The sequence below is a fragment of the Heteronotia binoei genome, chromosome 21, assembly GCF_032191835.1.
Source record: "Heteronotia binoei isolate CCM8104 ecotype False Entrance Well chromosome 21, APGP_CSIRO_Hbin_v1, whole genome shotgun sequence".
In the NCBI taxonomy this organism is placed as follows: domain Eukaryota; kingdom Metazoa; phylum Chordata; class Lepidosauria; order Squamata; family Gekkonidae; genus Heteronotia; species Heteronotia binoei.
Window position 1 is genome coordinate 153,666,484 of NC_083243.1, and position 13,730 is coordinate 153,680,213.

The 13,730-nt window shown below is 42.8% G+C and overlaps 1 protein-coding gene across 3 annotated transcripts in view; it reads left to right on the plus strand.

Annotated features, from left to right (window-relative positions):
- The window catches only part of NAP1L4 (nucleosome assembly protein 1 like 4), a 60,440-nt gene that overhangs the window by 8,594 nt on the left and 38,116 nt on the right, over positions 1–13,730 (plus strand). For all 3 annotated transcript variants that reach the window (XR_009556611.1, XM_060262169.1, XM_060262170.1), the window contains exons 2-5: positions 788–821; positions 9,205–9,266; positions 10,866–10,965; positions 13,370–13,511. Coding sequence is in view for 2 of the 3 variants with exons in the window: in XM_060262169.1 (XP_060118152.1) it covers positions 808–821; positions 9,205–9,266; positions 10,866–10,965; positions 13,370–13,511 (318 nt within the window). In the remaining variant the exon portion in view is untranslated. The remainder of the gene's footprint in view (positions 1–787; positions 822–9,204; positions 9,267–10,865; positions 10,966–13,369; positions 13,512–13,730) is intronic.

Below are 13,730 nucleotides of genomic sequence, written 5' to 3' on the forward strand. Positions count from 1 at the left end.
AATTTGTTAGTCTTTAAAGTGCTAACGGTCTCTTACTCTTTTCTACTGCTATAGGCAGACTAACATCTTAACCCATCTTGATGAACTCAGAGGTTAGTCACAAACTAGTAACTATAATGGAGAGTGATTGCTCAAGGAAACCAACATTAAGTCTTTCCAGGCTTGTTCACATTACACCAGGACATGTACTGTCAGATAGAAGTCATTGCCAGTGCATTCCTAAACCAGAATTTCACCCTTTTAAGCCCGTTGAGCTCTACAGGAATGCACTGCAATTTTTCTTTTTATTAGTTCATTTAAAGGCTAGTAGTTACAATTATTTTGTTCTGCAAAATCCTAACACCAGTTGTACTGCTGTCATGTAGGATATTTTGGACATAGTAGCTCCTATGTAGCTTGATTTGCTTTCTATTTCAGAGATTTTGTTAAAGTTAGGACAGTTTTTACTTTTTGTGTTGATTATTGGATTGCCTGCTGTTTCACCAAATAAGTATGTGATGCTAGGTGATAACTCATAAATGTAAGAATATGAAATACAAGTAATAGATTTTAGGTGGAAAGGAAGGGAAGGACATTTTTAATTTAACTGCTTAGAACCAAAACATTGAGGCAGTATCTGTGGGAAGAGACTGTTAAAACTGCTTGTAAATTTATTCAGAAATTACCTTCTGATGTAGGTGGCTGTTGGAGAAATAATATGCAAGAAGTAATTTCCAATAATTATTTTTGTATCTTTTATCAACATGCTTAAACTTTCTTCCTAAATTTTGGGTTTATTGTCTTACAGGTGGTTAACCAGTCTTTCAGATGGCAGATAACAGGTAGGTTCTTTACAATCAATTTCTTGAAAGCTGTTTATTTGCAAGAAGCAGATATTTTTAAAAATCCCAATGTATTTGTAGATTGTAAACTGTGACTTGTCTCAGGCTGAATTTCTATTTATGTATTCTGAGCAGTTCTGCTTTAAAACATAGTCTTCTCCCCCCCCCCCAGCTCAGAATAGTTCTGTTCTTTTTGACAGAATTTGCCCTTTCTGAAGTGTTTGCATAAATAGTTGAACATAGTTTTTCATTGAGCCATCATGCATATAATATAACAGTGACACTATCATACTTTAAACTGGACTTGTGGCATTCTTGCCTCAATGCATTCAGTCACATAAGGTGTCCATTCTCAGAGTTCTGAAATTGTGAGGTGGGTTTCCCTATGGCAGGGGTGGCCAAACTGCAGCTCGGGAGCTACATGTGGCTCTTTCACACACATTGTGTGGCTCTCAAAGCCCCCACTACCACCTCATTGGCCAGCTTGGATAAGGCATTTCTTGAAATCACTTTTTGTCACTACATCACATTGGCTGCTCATATTTAACTTGTGGTCCACCCATAACCCAAGATCTTGTTCACACATACTGCTACCCAGAATTGTATCCCCCATCCAGTATGCATGCTCCTCATTTTCATTAATGAGATGTAGAACTCAGCACTTACCCTTGTTAAATTGCACCTTGTTCACATTTGCCCTCTTTTCCAGTGTGTTCAGTTCTCGTTGAATTCTGTCTTCTGGTGTGTTCTTTGCTCCTTCTAATTTGATATCATCTGCAGATTTAATGAGTAGCTTCTCCACATCCTCATCCAGATAATTGATAAAAATATTAAAAAGCACCAGGCGTAGAATTGAGCCCTATGTCACCCCACTGGACACCTTCATTCAGATAAAATGCTATTGACAACTACTCTTTGGGTGTTTTCGCACTGACCTTAATCAGCATCGACGCCCCTCTTCACCGCGCAGGATCAGCGCGGATTTCGCACTAATTGCCGCGGAGCACCCAGAAGAGCCGGAAAGTCCCGCGGCTTTTGCGGCGCAAATGGAAACTGGTTTTTGGCGGTTTCTGTTTGCGCCGCAAAAGCCGCGGGACTTTCCGGCTCTTCCGGGTGCTCCGTGGCAATTAGTGCGAAATCCGCGCCGATCCTGCGCGGTGAAGAGGGGCGTCGATGCTGATTAAGGTCAGTGCGAAAACGCCCTTTGAGTACAGTTCTCCAACCAGTTCCCTATCCACCAAACTGCCCTGTCAGAAGCTTTACTGAAACAATAGCATTCACTTGATCCAGTAAGTTCATCACTTGATCAAAGAAGGAAATGAGGTTAGTCTGGCAGGACTCATTGGGAACAAATCCATGTTGATTTCCCCGGATCACCAAGTTGTCCTTTAAGTGCTCGCAGATTGGGCCCTTTAAAACCTGATCCAATATCTTCCCTTGGACAGAGGTCAGACTGACTGGGCTGTAGATTTCTGGGTCCTCCCTCTTTTGATAATTGGTGTAACATCTGCCCTCCTCCAGTCTTGTGGCACATCTCCTGTCTTCCAAGAGGTCTAGAAGATGATAGACAAAGACTCTGCAAGCTCTCTAGAACAGGGTTTCCCAAACTTTTTTCCCCTGTGGCCCGGTTATTTTACAATTCTCCTTCGTGGACCACTAAAATTTGGGAGTGGAGCCAGGAGACTTGGGGGTGGAGCTGGGAGACAGGAGATGATGTACAAACATGCTTAAAACACTTGCAATATTTTGTCTAGGAAAGGTAGGAGAAATTTGCAATGCATTTTTAAAACTAAAACGTCAAGAAAAAGCACAAGGATCACACAGCAGAAAACAAAATACTCTCAGCCTGGGAAAACATGAAATGGAAGGACATTTCAAGCCCCCCCCCCCAAGTCTACTCAGATTGGCAATGGGAAGGAAGGAAGGAGACAGGAAAAGACTGACAGAAAGAGAGGGGGGGAGTGGGAAATAAAACAAATAGGGAAAAAAAAAGAAGAGAGTTGGAAAAAATAGAGAAAAAAGAAATAGGAAGGGAGGGCAAGAATGAAAGAAAGGAGGGACAAAAGGAAGAAAGAAAAGAAAGAAAAACAGAAATGGGATGGGAGCAACTTACCCTTAAAACTGCTGACTCTTGCCCAGCATCTTGGCCAAAGTAGGGAGGCCCCCGCGCTGGTGTGACTGTTTCCCTGACGTCTACTGGCCTGGGAGGGGGTAGGGAGACGGCGTGGTTGCATCCCCCGACGTCGGCTGGCCTGGGAGGGGGTCGCGAGGCCTCGCGCTTGTGTGGTTGCATCTCCCAACATCTGCTGGCCTGGGAGGGGATCGGGAGGCCCCGTGATCTGGCATCAAGGCTTCCGTGGCCCAGTGCCAGGTCGCGACCCTGACAATGGGAAACGCCGCTCTAGAATGTTGTTTGAACCCTTTCATCCTTTGGCATCCTTTGGCATAGGATTTGCCTTATGTAGAGAACTGAAAGGACATTGTTGGCATTTAATGAAATGTATACTGTTAGAAGATGAGCATGTGAATAAGCCTGAGATGGTATAGTTGATGTGGTTAGGTCAGGGACTGTGTTGTCTGGGTGTATGTGACAGCAAAGTTGGCATCTGGGTTTATTGCAACCTTTGGTACCAGTGTCCATGTTCAAATTAGATGTTGCATTGTAGGTGAGGAGTTGTTTGAGACTTAGGAGCTGTCTGTGGGGAGGGGGGAAGTCCCCGCCCCCCAGTACTTGTGAAAAAGAATTGTCATTATGCAGTGAGTGCTGTAAGTTACTGATGATACGTGAACTGTTTTGAGTTGAGAGCCATATTGAGTTCTGTTATTGTCTCCTTTGGGCCTGTCTTGCAGCAGGTTTTTTCTGACTTCGTTAATCTGTTTCTTGACATCATCAGGTGGATACTTTAGTTCCAAAAAGGGTTGTTAGAATCTCTGTTTGTACATTTGGAGCAGATGCAGCTGTAGCATGGAGCCTGACTGTATACAGTGGATCATTTGGTATGTTTAGGATGGTAGTTGGAAGCATGCAGGTATGTTTTGTCAGTTGGTAGGTTTCCAGTATGGTCTCTGTGTCCATTGTGTATTTTTACAGTAGTGTCCAGAAAATGTATTTCTCATATAGATTGGTTTATTGTCAGGTTGATGGTAGGGTGAAAGTTGTTGAATGCCTGGTGGAATATGTCTAGGGCTTCTTTACCATGTGTCCAGAGAATAAAAATGTCATCAGCGTAACACAGAAGAGAATTATAAGTGGGTACATAAGAACATAAGAGAAGCCATGTTGTATCAGGCCAATAGCCCATCTATTCCAATGTTCTTTGTCCCATAGTGGCCAAAACCCAGTTGCCAGAAGGAAGTCCACCAGTTGGGTCAGAACTTCAGAAGTCCTCCCGTTGTTGCTCCCCCCCAGCACCAAGAATACAGAGCATCACTGCCTCAGACATAGCATTCCATCCATACCTTGCAGCTAATAGCCACTGTTGGACCTCTTTTCCTTATGTTTATCTAATCACCTCTTGAAGCTTTCTGTGCTTGTGGCCACCACTACTTCCTATGACAGTGAATTCCATACTTTTTATCCTCATTCATTTCATTGAGTGCCCACGAGTTTTGATTTGTCTATCCCGTGCATTCTCTATCCCATGCATAATTTTGTAAACCTCTATCATGTCTCCCCTCAGTTGTTTCTCCAAGCTAAAGAGCCCTAACCTCTTTAACCTATCTTCATAGGGAAAGTGCTCCATCTCCTTAATAATTTTAGTTGTGCATTTCTACACTTTTCCAATGCTATAGAATCTCTCTTTTTTGTATTTTGTGTGTGTGTGTGTGCATGCATGCTCACATGTGAGTGTGAATGTGCATCTGGAAGCCATGGCAACCTCTGGTGACTGACCCCTACTGGGGGTATGGCAGGTATTCAGAGAGGTGGCTGAATAAAGCCTGCCCCTGCCTCCAGCTCTGGTATTCCAAGGAGGTCTCCCATCCAAGTACTTGCCAGAGTCGACCCTTGTTAGCTTCTGCACCATAGATTTATACAGGAGTGTTAGCGATACTAGCTGATTTGTTTTCAGTTTCCTTCCTAATAATCCCCAGAATAGCATTTGCCTTTTTTTTTATTGCCATCACACATTGAATGAACATTTTCAGTGAATTATCTACCACGACTTCCAAGATCTCTCGCTTGGACAGTTTCCACCAGTTTCAGACCTCTTCAACATGTATTTATAGTTAGGATTTTTGGCTCCTTGTGCATAAATTTGCACTTGCCCATGTTGAACTGGATTTGCTATGTTGACAGCCACTTGCCCGGCCTTGACACCCCTCTGGAACACCTCACAATCCTCCCTGGTTCTCACCACCCTGAACAATTTACTGTCATCTGCAAACTTAGCCACTTCATTGCTTCCAGCTTTGAATCATTAACAAACAAAGAGCACCAAGTTCAGCACTGAGCCCTGTGGTACCCCACTGCTTACCACCTTCCAATGTGAAAACTGCCCATTTACAGTCATTCTGTTTCCTGTTAATCAGTTTTTAATCCACAAGAGGACTTCTCTTCTCCTATGACTACTGAGTTTACTTAGGAACCTTTGATGAGGAATAGGGATGGACACAGAATACGAAAATGGTGGTTTTTCATTTGGTTGCCTGATTTGGTGGTATGGTTCATGATTTTTTTTTCCAATTTACCAAATGATTTATCATTTGTTGAGTTGTTTGGTTTGGGAAAGTGTAGAACAGCCCCCATATGGGCTAGAGATGCCAAACTGGGGGCAAACTCTTCTGCTGACTCTCCTCTACCGGCTCTCCAACTTTGATGTGAATTGGATTCTGGGGGTGTGTGTGTGTGAGCTACAGCCTCCTCCCCTCAAACAGGTGCCCCCCATCTAGTCCGTTTCACTAGAAACTGACCAGAAGCGCAGGGAGTGCAGAGCTGCTGCTTCTAGTCAGTTTTACTGGAAACTGACTAGAAGCGCAGGGGGCTGGGGTATCATGGCAGGCTGTCTGGGAAAACGAACCAAACAACATGCCAAGAAAAAAGTCCGGTTTACTTCCATGTTTGGGAGCTACAGGATCAAACAAACCAGTGTGAAACAAACCACACATTGGGCATTCTTGGCATGAATCATGATTCATGGTTTGGTTCATGCCCATTCTTAATGAGGAACTTTATCAAAAGCGTTCTGGAAGTCTAGGTAAACAGCATCTTTTGGATCACACTTGTTTGTTCACCCCATCATAGAACTCTTAATAGATTAGCGAGACAAGATCTTCTCTTACAGAATCCATACTGATTCTTTCTCAGTAGCTTTTGTTCATCAATGTGCCTACAGGTTCCACCATCATATCCAGAATCAATGTTAAATTGACTGGCCTGTAATTTCCTGGATCTCACCTGGAACCTTTTTTAAAGATTAGCTACCTTCCTGTCCTCAGGAACTGAGGCAGATTTTAATGGTAGATTTTATATCTTTGTCAGGATATCCACAAGTTCACATTTGAGTTCTTTTAGAACTGTTGGATGTATGCCATCTTGGCCCGGTGATTTGTCAGTTTTTAATTTGTCCATCAGTTGTAGGACCTCCTCTGTTTCCATTGGCAGTGACCTGAGCCTCCATAGTCAGAGAGGCATCCAAGAACACTCCCAGGCTCTCCTCCCCTGGCGCTAGCACCAATGATGCCCTATCGAAGGCTGGGAGCCTGATTTTCATTTCCAGTCCCCTGCAGCCCAGGTACAGGACCTCTGTCTTTGATGGATTCAGTTTCAGTAGGCTCTGTTTCAACCATCCAGTGATGGCTTGTAATGCCCTGCTCAGCTCTTCCAGGGCAGAGTCCAGGCTGTCCAACAGTAGATAGAACTTGGTGTCATCTGCATATTGATGGCAACATAGCCTGTTCTTCTAGATAATCTGGGTGAGGTGGCATGTATAGATGTTGAATAACATTGGAGAATCTCTCCCTGTGGCACGCAACATTCTATTGGGTGTCGCTGATATAATACCCCCCCCCCCCCCCCCCCGTTGCCACCTTCTGTCCCCAACCTTGGAGAAACGAGGCCAGCCAGTGTAAAGCAAGCCCTCGTATCACCACATCAGCAAGGAATCCTTAAAGGAATTCTTCTTACCTTTTACTGCTTCTATTACTTCATTTGTTCACTAGGCAGATCTTTTTTAGTACCTATATATATGTTTCCTAACCCGTGGTATTCATTTTATTTGAACTTCTGGGATTGTAATTTTAAATAGACTCCAAGCTTCCTAAAGGGATTTGACCCTCCTTACCTTTTCCTTTCAATTTCTTCTTCATGAGCCCCCTCATTTGAGAGAAGTTACTCCTTCTAAAGCATATGCATAGCTTTAGAATGCTGAACCATGCCTTTGACACGCCGATTACTGTTAACTTGGGCAGTTGTCTGCAAATTACCTAACTTGTTCAGTGCTTTTATGTTAAGTCATAATTTCTCCAGCTTCCATTGCATTTTGGCTTGAAATTTTAAGTCTTACTTGAGTTGGAGAAGGTGACTGCTGAGAGAGAAAGAAAAGAGAGTAAATATCCTGAAAGATTAGTGCCTGCCTGGTACAAGCTGAGTTCTAAATGTAAGAGTCTAACAGTGTAGTTATGTACTGCTCTTAAATGTTTAGCCCCCTCTTTCATGGCATCTACATTACCAAAAATGTTGTGTCTTTAGTTGGAGTATATTGTACAGAGTATATTGCAGGAAAACATTAGAGAGGCAGACAGTTGTGTATGTCTTAACTGTATTTTAGTCAGACTTAGTATTCCTTCTTGTTCAGACACTTTCAGTGTCTGTTGCTTGTTCCACCTATGTTCTTAATTGCTGCTTTCAAAATAATACAGTGGGGAATTGGCAGTACATGTGAATGTTTACTTTTTCTTCTGCTAGCATACTTGATTTGATTGATTTAATTCATACCTCGCCCTAACCCACAAATGGGCTCAGGACGGCTTACAGCAAAGACCAATCAAAATGATAAAACAGTAAAACAATGGATGGCGCAATAAAACAGTAACAAAACCCCATGGCTTGTGTCAGGCAAAGATGGGTAACCCAGTTCATATCCAACAGGCTACTGGGGAAGTGGCCTTGAACAGAGGAGGCCAGAAAAATTGAATGTCAACTGCCTCAACTAAAAGCCTGACAGAATAGCCTCGTTTTACAGGCCCTGCAGAAGTGTAATAAGTCCTGCAAGGGCCCTGATCTCAAGTTGGAGCAAGTTTCACTAGGTTGGTGCCAGGGCCGAAAAAGCCCTTGCCCTGGTTGAGACAAAGTGGACGTCCCTTGGACCAGGAACCACCAGGACATGTTGATCGACAGAGTATAAAGCTCTCTGGGGCTCATATGGGGAGAGATGGTCCAGGCCACATAGGGTTTTAAAGGTCAAGACCATGACCTTGAACAGGATCCAGTATTCAGTTAGCAGCCAGTGCAGTTGGCACAACACCAGCTGAGTGCAGGCCAGCCGAGGCATTGCTGTTAGCAGGCGTGGTGCCACATTCTGCATTAGCTGCAATTTCTGGATCAGGCTCAAGGCCTTGTAGAGCAAGTTATAGTAATCCAGTCTGGAAGTGACCCTTGCATGGATCGCTGTAGCTAAGTCCCAGGTGAGATAGGGAATCAGTTGCCTGACTAGTCGAAGATGATAAAAGGCTGATCTGGCAACCAAAATGACAATGGCTTCCATAGCAGGGGGGAATCCAGCATAACCCCGAAGCTCCTTAACCCTGGCACTAGTGGTATCCCACCAAAGACTGGGAGCCTGACTCCCCCATAATTCAGATATAGGACCTCCATCTTTGCTGGATTCAACTTCAGCTGACTCTGTTCCAGCCATCCAGCTATGGCTCCCAACACCCTGTCCAAAATATCTAAAATATATGAGATGGAGATAGAGCTGGGTGTCATCTGCATATTGATCTCTACTAAAAAAATTCCAGCAGATAATATTGCTGATTTGCTGAGTACTCATTGGCCAACATGCATGAAAACTCTAATATTATTCTGTTAAGGGGTTTGTTTGTTGATATCAGGAATAATGGTCTTTGATGAGAAAGATTACTTCAGCAAGTGTTTGGAAAATTGTGCCATAAGAATTTTTTGGTGAAGAAACACAGTGTAGTGGAACTGATGCTACCTTTATCTCCCCCTCCCTCAATTATGCAGTGTTGGAGCAAGTAATTTTCAAATCCACCCTCCCACACACATATATGCACATACAAGGTCATCTGGGTACCAACTTAATAACTAGCAGCAAAGTGTGTAAATGTAAACTTATTGTTAATTTTAAAATTCATATTTGTAAATCCTTGCACAAGTTCACTAACAACATGCAGTGATGTATACTGAATATATAATGTCTTCCAGTAAAACAGAAGATGCTCCCTCAGATTCTGTGGAAGCTGCTAAAGGTACAGGAGACAAAAAAGGTAATTTATTAAAAATATCCTGTCCGTACATAAAGAATGAATGTAAAGTTAGGGCAGGCTAAAGATCCATTGCAGCTTTGGTGACTTAGTAATTTTTGACCATGTATGATGGACCCCTTCCACTTCCCTCCCACAGAAGCAAGATTTTCTTCTGTCCTCTCATTGATTTAGCAGCCCTGGTAACGTGTTTTCTTCTCCTCGGAAGAAACTTTGGCTGTTCCACCTTGTTAGTAAGATATATTTTGGCTATTTGTTCAGCCCAAAGGGAAGCAGACATGTAGCCAGAAATTTCTTGCTCATGGGGCAAATCTTTTGCTTGCAGGACAGCCTCAGAGTGAGGGGCATCACCTTGCTGTGCCCCACTACATAAGTGGGCCCAAAGAAGAGGAATAGGATTGCCTTTTAACTTAAACCCTTGAAAATGGCACTTGAGATCTGTGAAATTCAAAAATAACAAATGGTTTTATTTAATATCAAGGGGGAAAGGTGAGGTGAAATCAGGGGTTGAAATTACTGAAGTACAGCTAGTACAAGCACAGACTTTTGTTCTTATGTATCAGGCTAATGAGAGGTTCTTAAATTAAATAAATTAGCTCTTTATATTGAGAAGCTTTTGTTCCAGTGTTTTCCCAAATACTCGTTTGCATTTTATTTGAGTAATCATTGACTTGTTTGGTGCCCAGAAGGCTGGTACCCTCTTCCCAGTACCCAAAGCCCCTTCTCTTGGGACGTCAATGCACTTCTTGAGTTGTTTACTGACTTTTAAGGTCTCCATAGGCAGTTTCTAATCACATCAGGCCAGGGAATTCTGTACTCCTCAGAGATAACTCTGCCTGTTTGGCCAGGAGTGGGAGTGCTACGGAATCATCTTGTCACAAAATCTTAACTCCTCTCCTTTGGCCTGAATGGGGTCTTCTCTAATACTCAAACTTGCCAAACTCTCCCCCAGTTCTCTGTGTTCAAATTGCTTCAGCTAATTTTGAATTCACACTGTCTTCGGTCAAGGCAAAAATTTATTTCTGTCAGCGCTGAACCCTTTTTCTGTCAGGGCTATACTCAGACATTCTCAGTACAAGACTCTTCTGAGTTAAGGCAGGAATCTGACTCTCTGCATCCAGCACTCACATTTTTTTTTTTTGCTTAGCTATTGCTAAGCAGTCAGATTGCTTAGAGCAGCCTCTGGCTCTGTGGTGGATTAACCCTTCATAGTCCTTCAGTTGTTGGTAAAAAGGTCAAGGTAGTCCCCTGTGCAAGCACCAGTCATTTCCGATTCTGGGGTGACATTGCGTTGTGACATTTACATGGCAGACTTTTTTACGGGGTTTGTCATTGCGTTCCCCAGTTGTTGGTACAGCACTCCTAAGCCTCTTAAAAAGTGCAGTCCATCACATCATGGATATTTGTAAGTTTGAAAACAAGCTACTTTCCAAGTTACCCTTCATAGATATATACATAGATGGCTATCTTGCCAGTTAGAGCCAGTGCATGTTGCTTTGGGAGCTCTGTACTGTAGGAATTATAGCTAAATTACACCAGAATAAATGGCTGTTAGTGGTATAAGATTCAGACTTGTTTTGAACTTTACTGGCTCTCTTACAGACAAGCTAGCAGACCAGGTGATGCAGAATCCACAAGTCTTGGCAGCTTTGCAGGAACGGCTTGACAATGCACCTCACACTCCTTCCAGTTATATTGAAACGTAAGTTTGAGAAGTATGGCTTGCCACAGGTATGGAATAAAGAGGCTCACAAATGCACTCATCACTGGCAAGTGCGTCTTTTAATTTGAGACAGACTCAGTGTGAAGTTGAGGAGAGTCCCTTTTGTCAGGCTTGAGAAGGGTGGGACTCTCTCTGAGCATCAGAAATACTTGGAAGACAACCCTGGTGCTTTTTGGGTACCCAGAAACTCAATAAAATATGATCGACGAGAACCCTCTCCATGTTGGGGAGGGTGGTTGAAGAACATAGTTGATCCTGTGGGTGATTTTAAAACTTCATGAAAGGGAGGGCAGGCACCACAAAGTGGCTGCCACAGGGAGGACAGTTACGAACTGTTGCAAAATTCCAGTTGGACATGCACTTTCAACAGACGTTATAATTCCTGGAGGCTTCTGAACTACTCCCTGCTCCAAATGACGTGCAGAAAAGGCTGAATTTTCTTTACTTTAGGAGGAGGATGTGTTGGTGTAAAAGCAAGTGGGCACCTAACACCCACAAGCTCAACATCGGGGGAAACATAGTAGAAAATCTAAAGACTCTTGCCAAATTATAACCATAGAGGTAAATTAGTAAGTGATAAAAAGCTGCTATTATTTTTTTTGGTACTGGCTAAGAAGCTGTGTGTTGCTGTCTTACTGCCATTCTTTGAATGATGGAAGACTGTTTCATTTTAATAGTCTCATTTTTAAATGGAAGAGGAGGGGAGTATGTGTAAATTTTATACTTAGGGATGGGCATGAAAAGGGAAAATGAGATTTGGCTTTGGCTGAGTCACAAACTGAACCAGGAGGTGTGTTGGCAAACTGAACTGGTTTGTGACCCTGCAGACCCCATTGAATGGGATCACATTCCCTTTCAACAGGGTTTGCAGAAAGCCCCCCAAACAGCAGAGCCTTGGGGAGCAGCTTGCTCCCCACAGCTCAGCTGATTTGAGCTGTCTTGTAGAGCTCCTTTAAATTTTAAAGGGGCTACAGAAGACAGCCTGAAAGGCAGCTGAGCTGTTGGAGAGCAGTCTCCTCACCGGTCAGCTGTTTTGGGCTCTCTTGTTCAGTCCCTTTAGACAGGACTACTCCCTTTAAACAGGGCTGCTCAAGAGAGACTGAAGCTGGTTGGTAGGGAAACTTCTTGTGAGTGTATCTATTTTGTGCTCTTTTGTTCAGTCCTTTTAAATGGGGCTGCACAGAAGAGCCAGAAGCTGGGCAGGTGGGGAGACTTCTCTCTGTGGGTTCAGCTGTGTTGGGCTCCCTTATGCAGCCTCTTTTAATGTGCCCATCTAAAGGGATTGCACAAAAGAACAAAAAGCAGCTGCCAGGGTGGGGAGACTGCTCCCCACCAAGACAGCTTTTTTCAGGCTTTTTTCTGTAGCTTCTTTAAAGTTTTAAAGGGTCTCCACAAATTGCAATGAACTGCTCTAAAATGAACTCCTGTTCACAAGCCAAGTACAGGGCAAAATTTGTGTCAAATTCTGCTTTGTGGTTTGGTTTGTGTCTGTTCCTACTTGTAATATTCACTGCAGTGGCTTCCTTGTGATTAGTATTAAGTTATTCAGTGCATCTTCTATCTCAGTGTTTATTCTACAGAACAGCTACGTGTGTCTTGGGGCAAGATAGTCAGCCTTACTGTTATTTTTCAGTAGCTGGAAGTGTACTCCCTCTCATTGATGGAGGCCTCAGTGTCATCTAATTAGATGCAGCCTCCATATTTTAACATGCATTTGGGGAAAACATTTATGCTTGGGTCTTATTACAACACTTAGTGGCAGAGAGCTCACAATGATTACCTCTTGTGTGAAGAAGCAATTTGCTTAGAACATTTCGCCACTGATTTCACTGGATATATCCAATTTCTACTGTAATGAGACTTGCAGTACTTCAGTCACTTTATATCTTACCTTTAAGAGAAAGGGTTACCCACGTTTAAGCCACAGCCATATGTTAATCTGGAATTCTGAAATGCTGCCATGTACATGAGTCATGTACATTTGGCTACATTGTTGTTTCAGTGAAATAGCTTTTATTTGCCTAGTGTTGCCCATTTCCCTGCCAGAGCAGAAGAGTTGGGATTCCCTAACTAGCTTCTCTAAGTTTGACCCGAACAAATACTGACATAATAGATCATTGGAAATCTCTCTCAGCCAAAGTGAAATCATGGGCTTTTGTCCCATTCTCCTGTAATACCTGTTGTATAAGCTTTATCTCTTATATTGAATATTTTCCATGTAGTTGTCCAGTTAGAAGAATGCTTTTAGATGTTCTTTGCAGCAAGAACTTAAAAAATGAGATGGAAAGAGAGATGGAATGGAAAAGTTGTATGTGGGGGGGGGGGGGGAGAAAACAGTAGATGCTATGGCTACATAAATGTAAACAACTTTTAACATTTCTAGCTTACCAAAAGCAGTAAAACGAAGAATTGATGCCTTGAAGCAGCTGCAAGTAAAATGTGCCCACATAGAAGCAAAATTTTATGAAGAAGTTCATGATTTAGAGAGAAAATACGCAGCTCTTTACCAGCCTCACTTTGATAAGGTACGTGTGTGTGTGTGTTTCTATAAACTTCTGAGATATTAATGGGGAAAGTGCCTTATTTTTCATTAGGCTCAATTCAAAAATTATGAACAAACCTTGCTAATTTCCAAGTATATATGCTCTGTCTTCTCAAAGATCTCCCAGTTGTGATAATATAATGTGGCTGCCTTCATCAACTGTGGTTTGTTTTCCTCCTGTAACCAAGGTTGTTGTATTCTG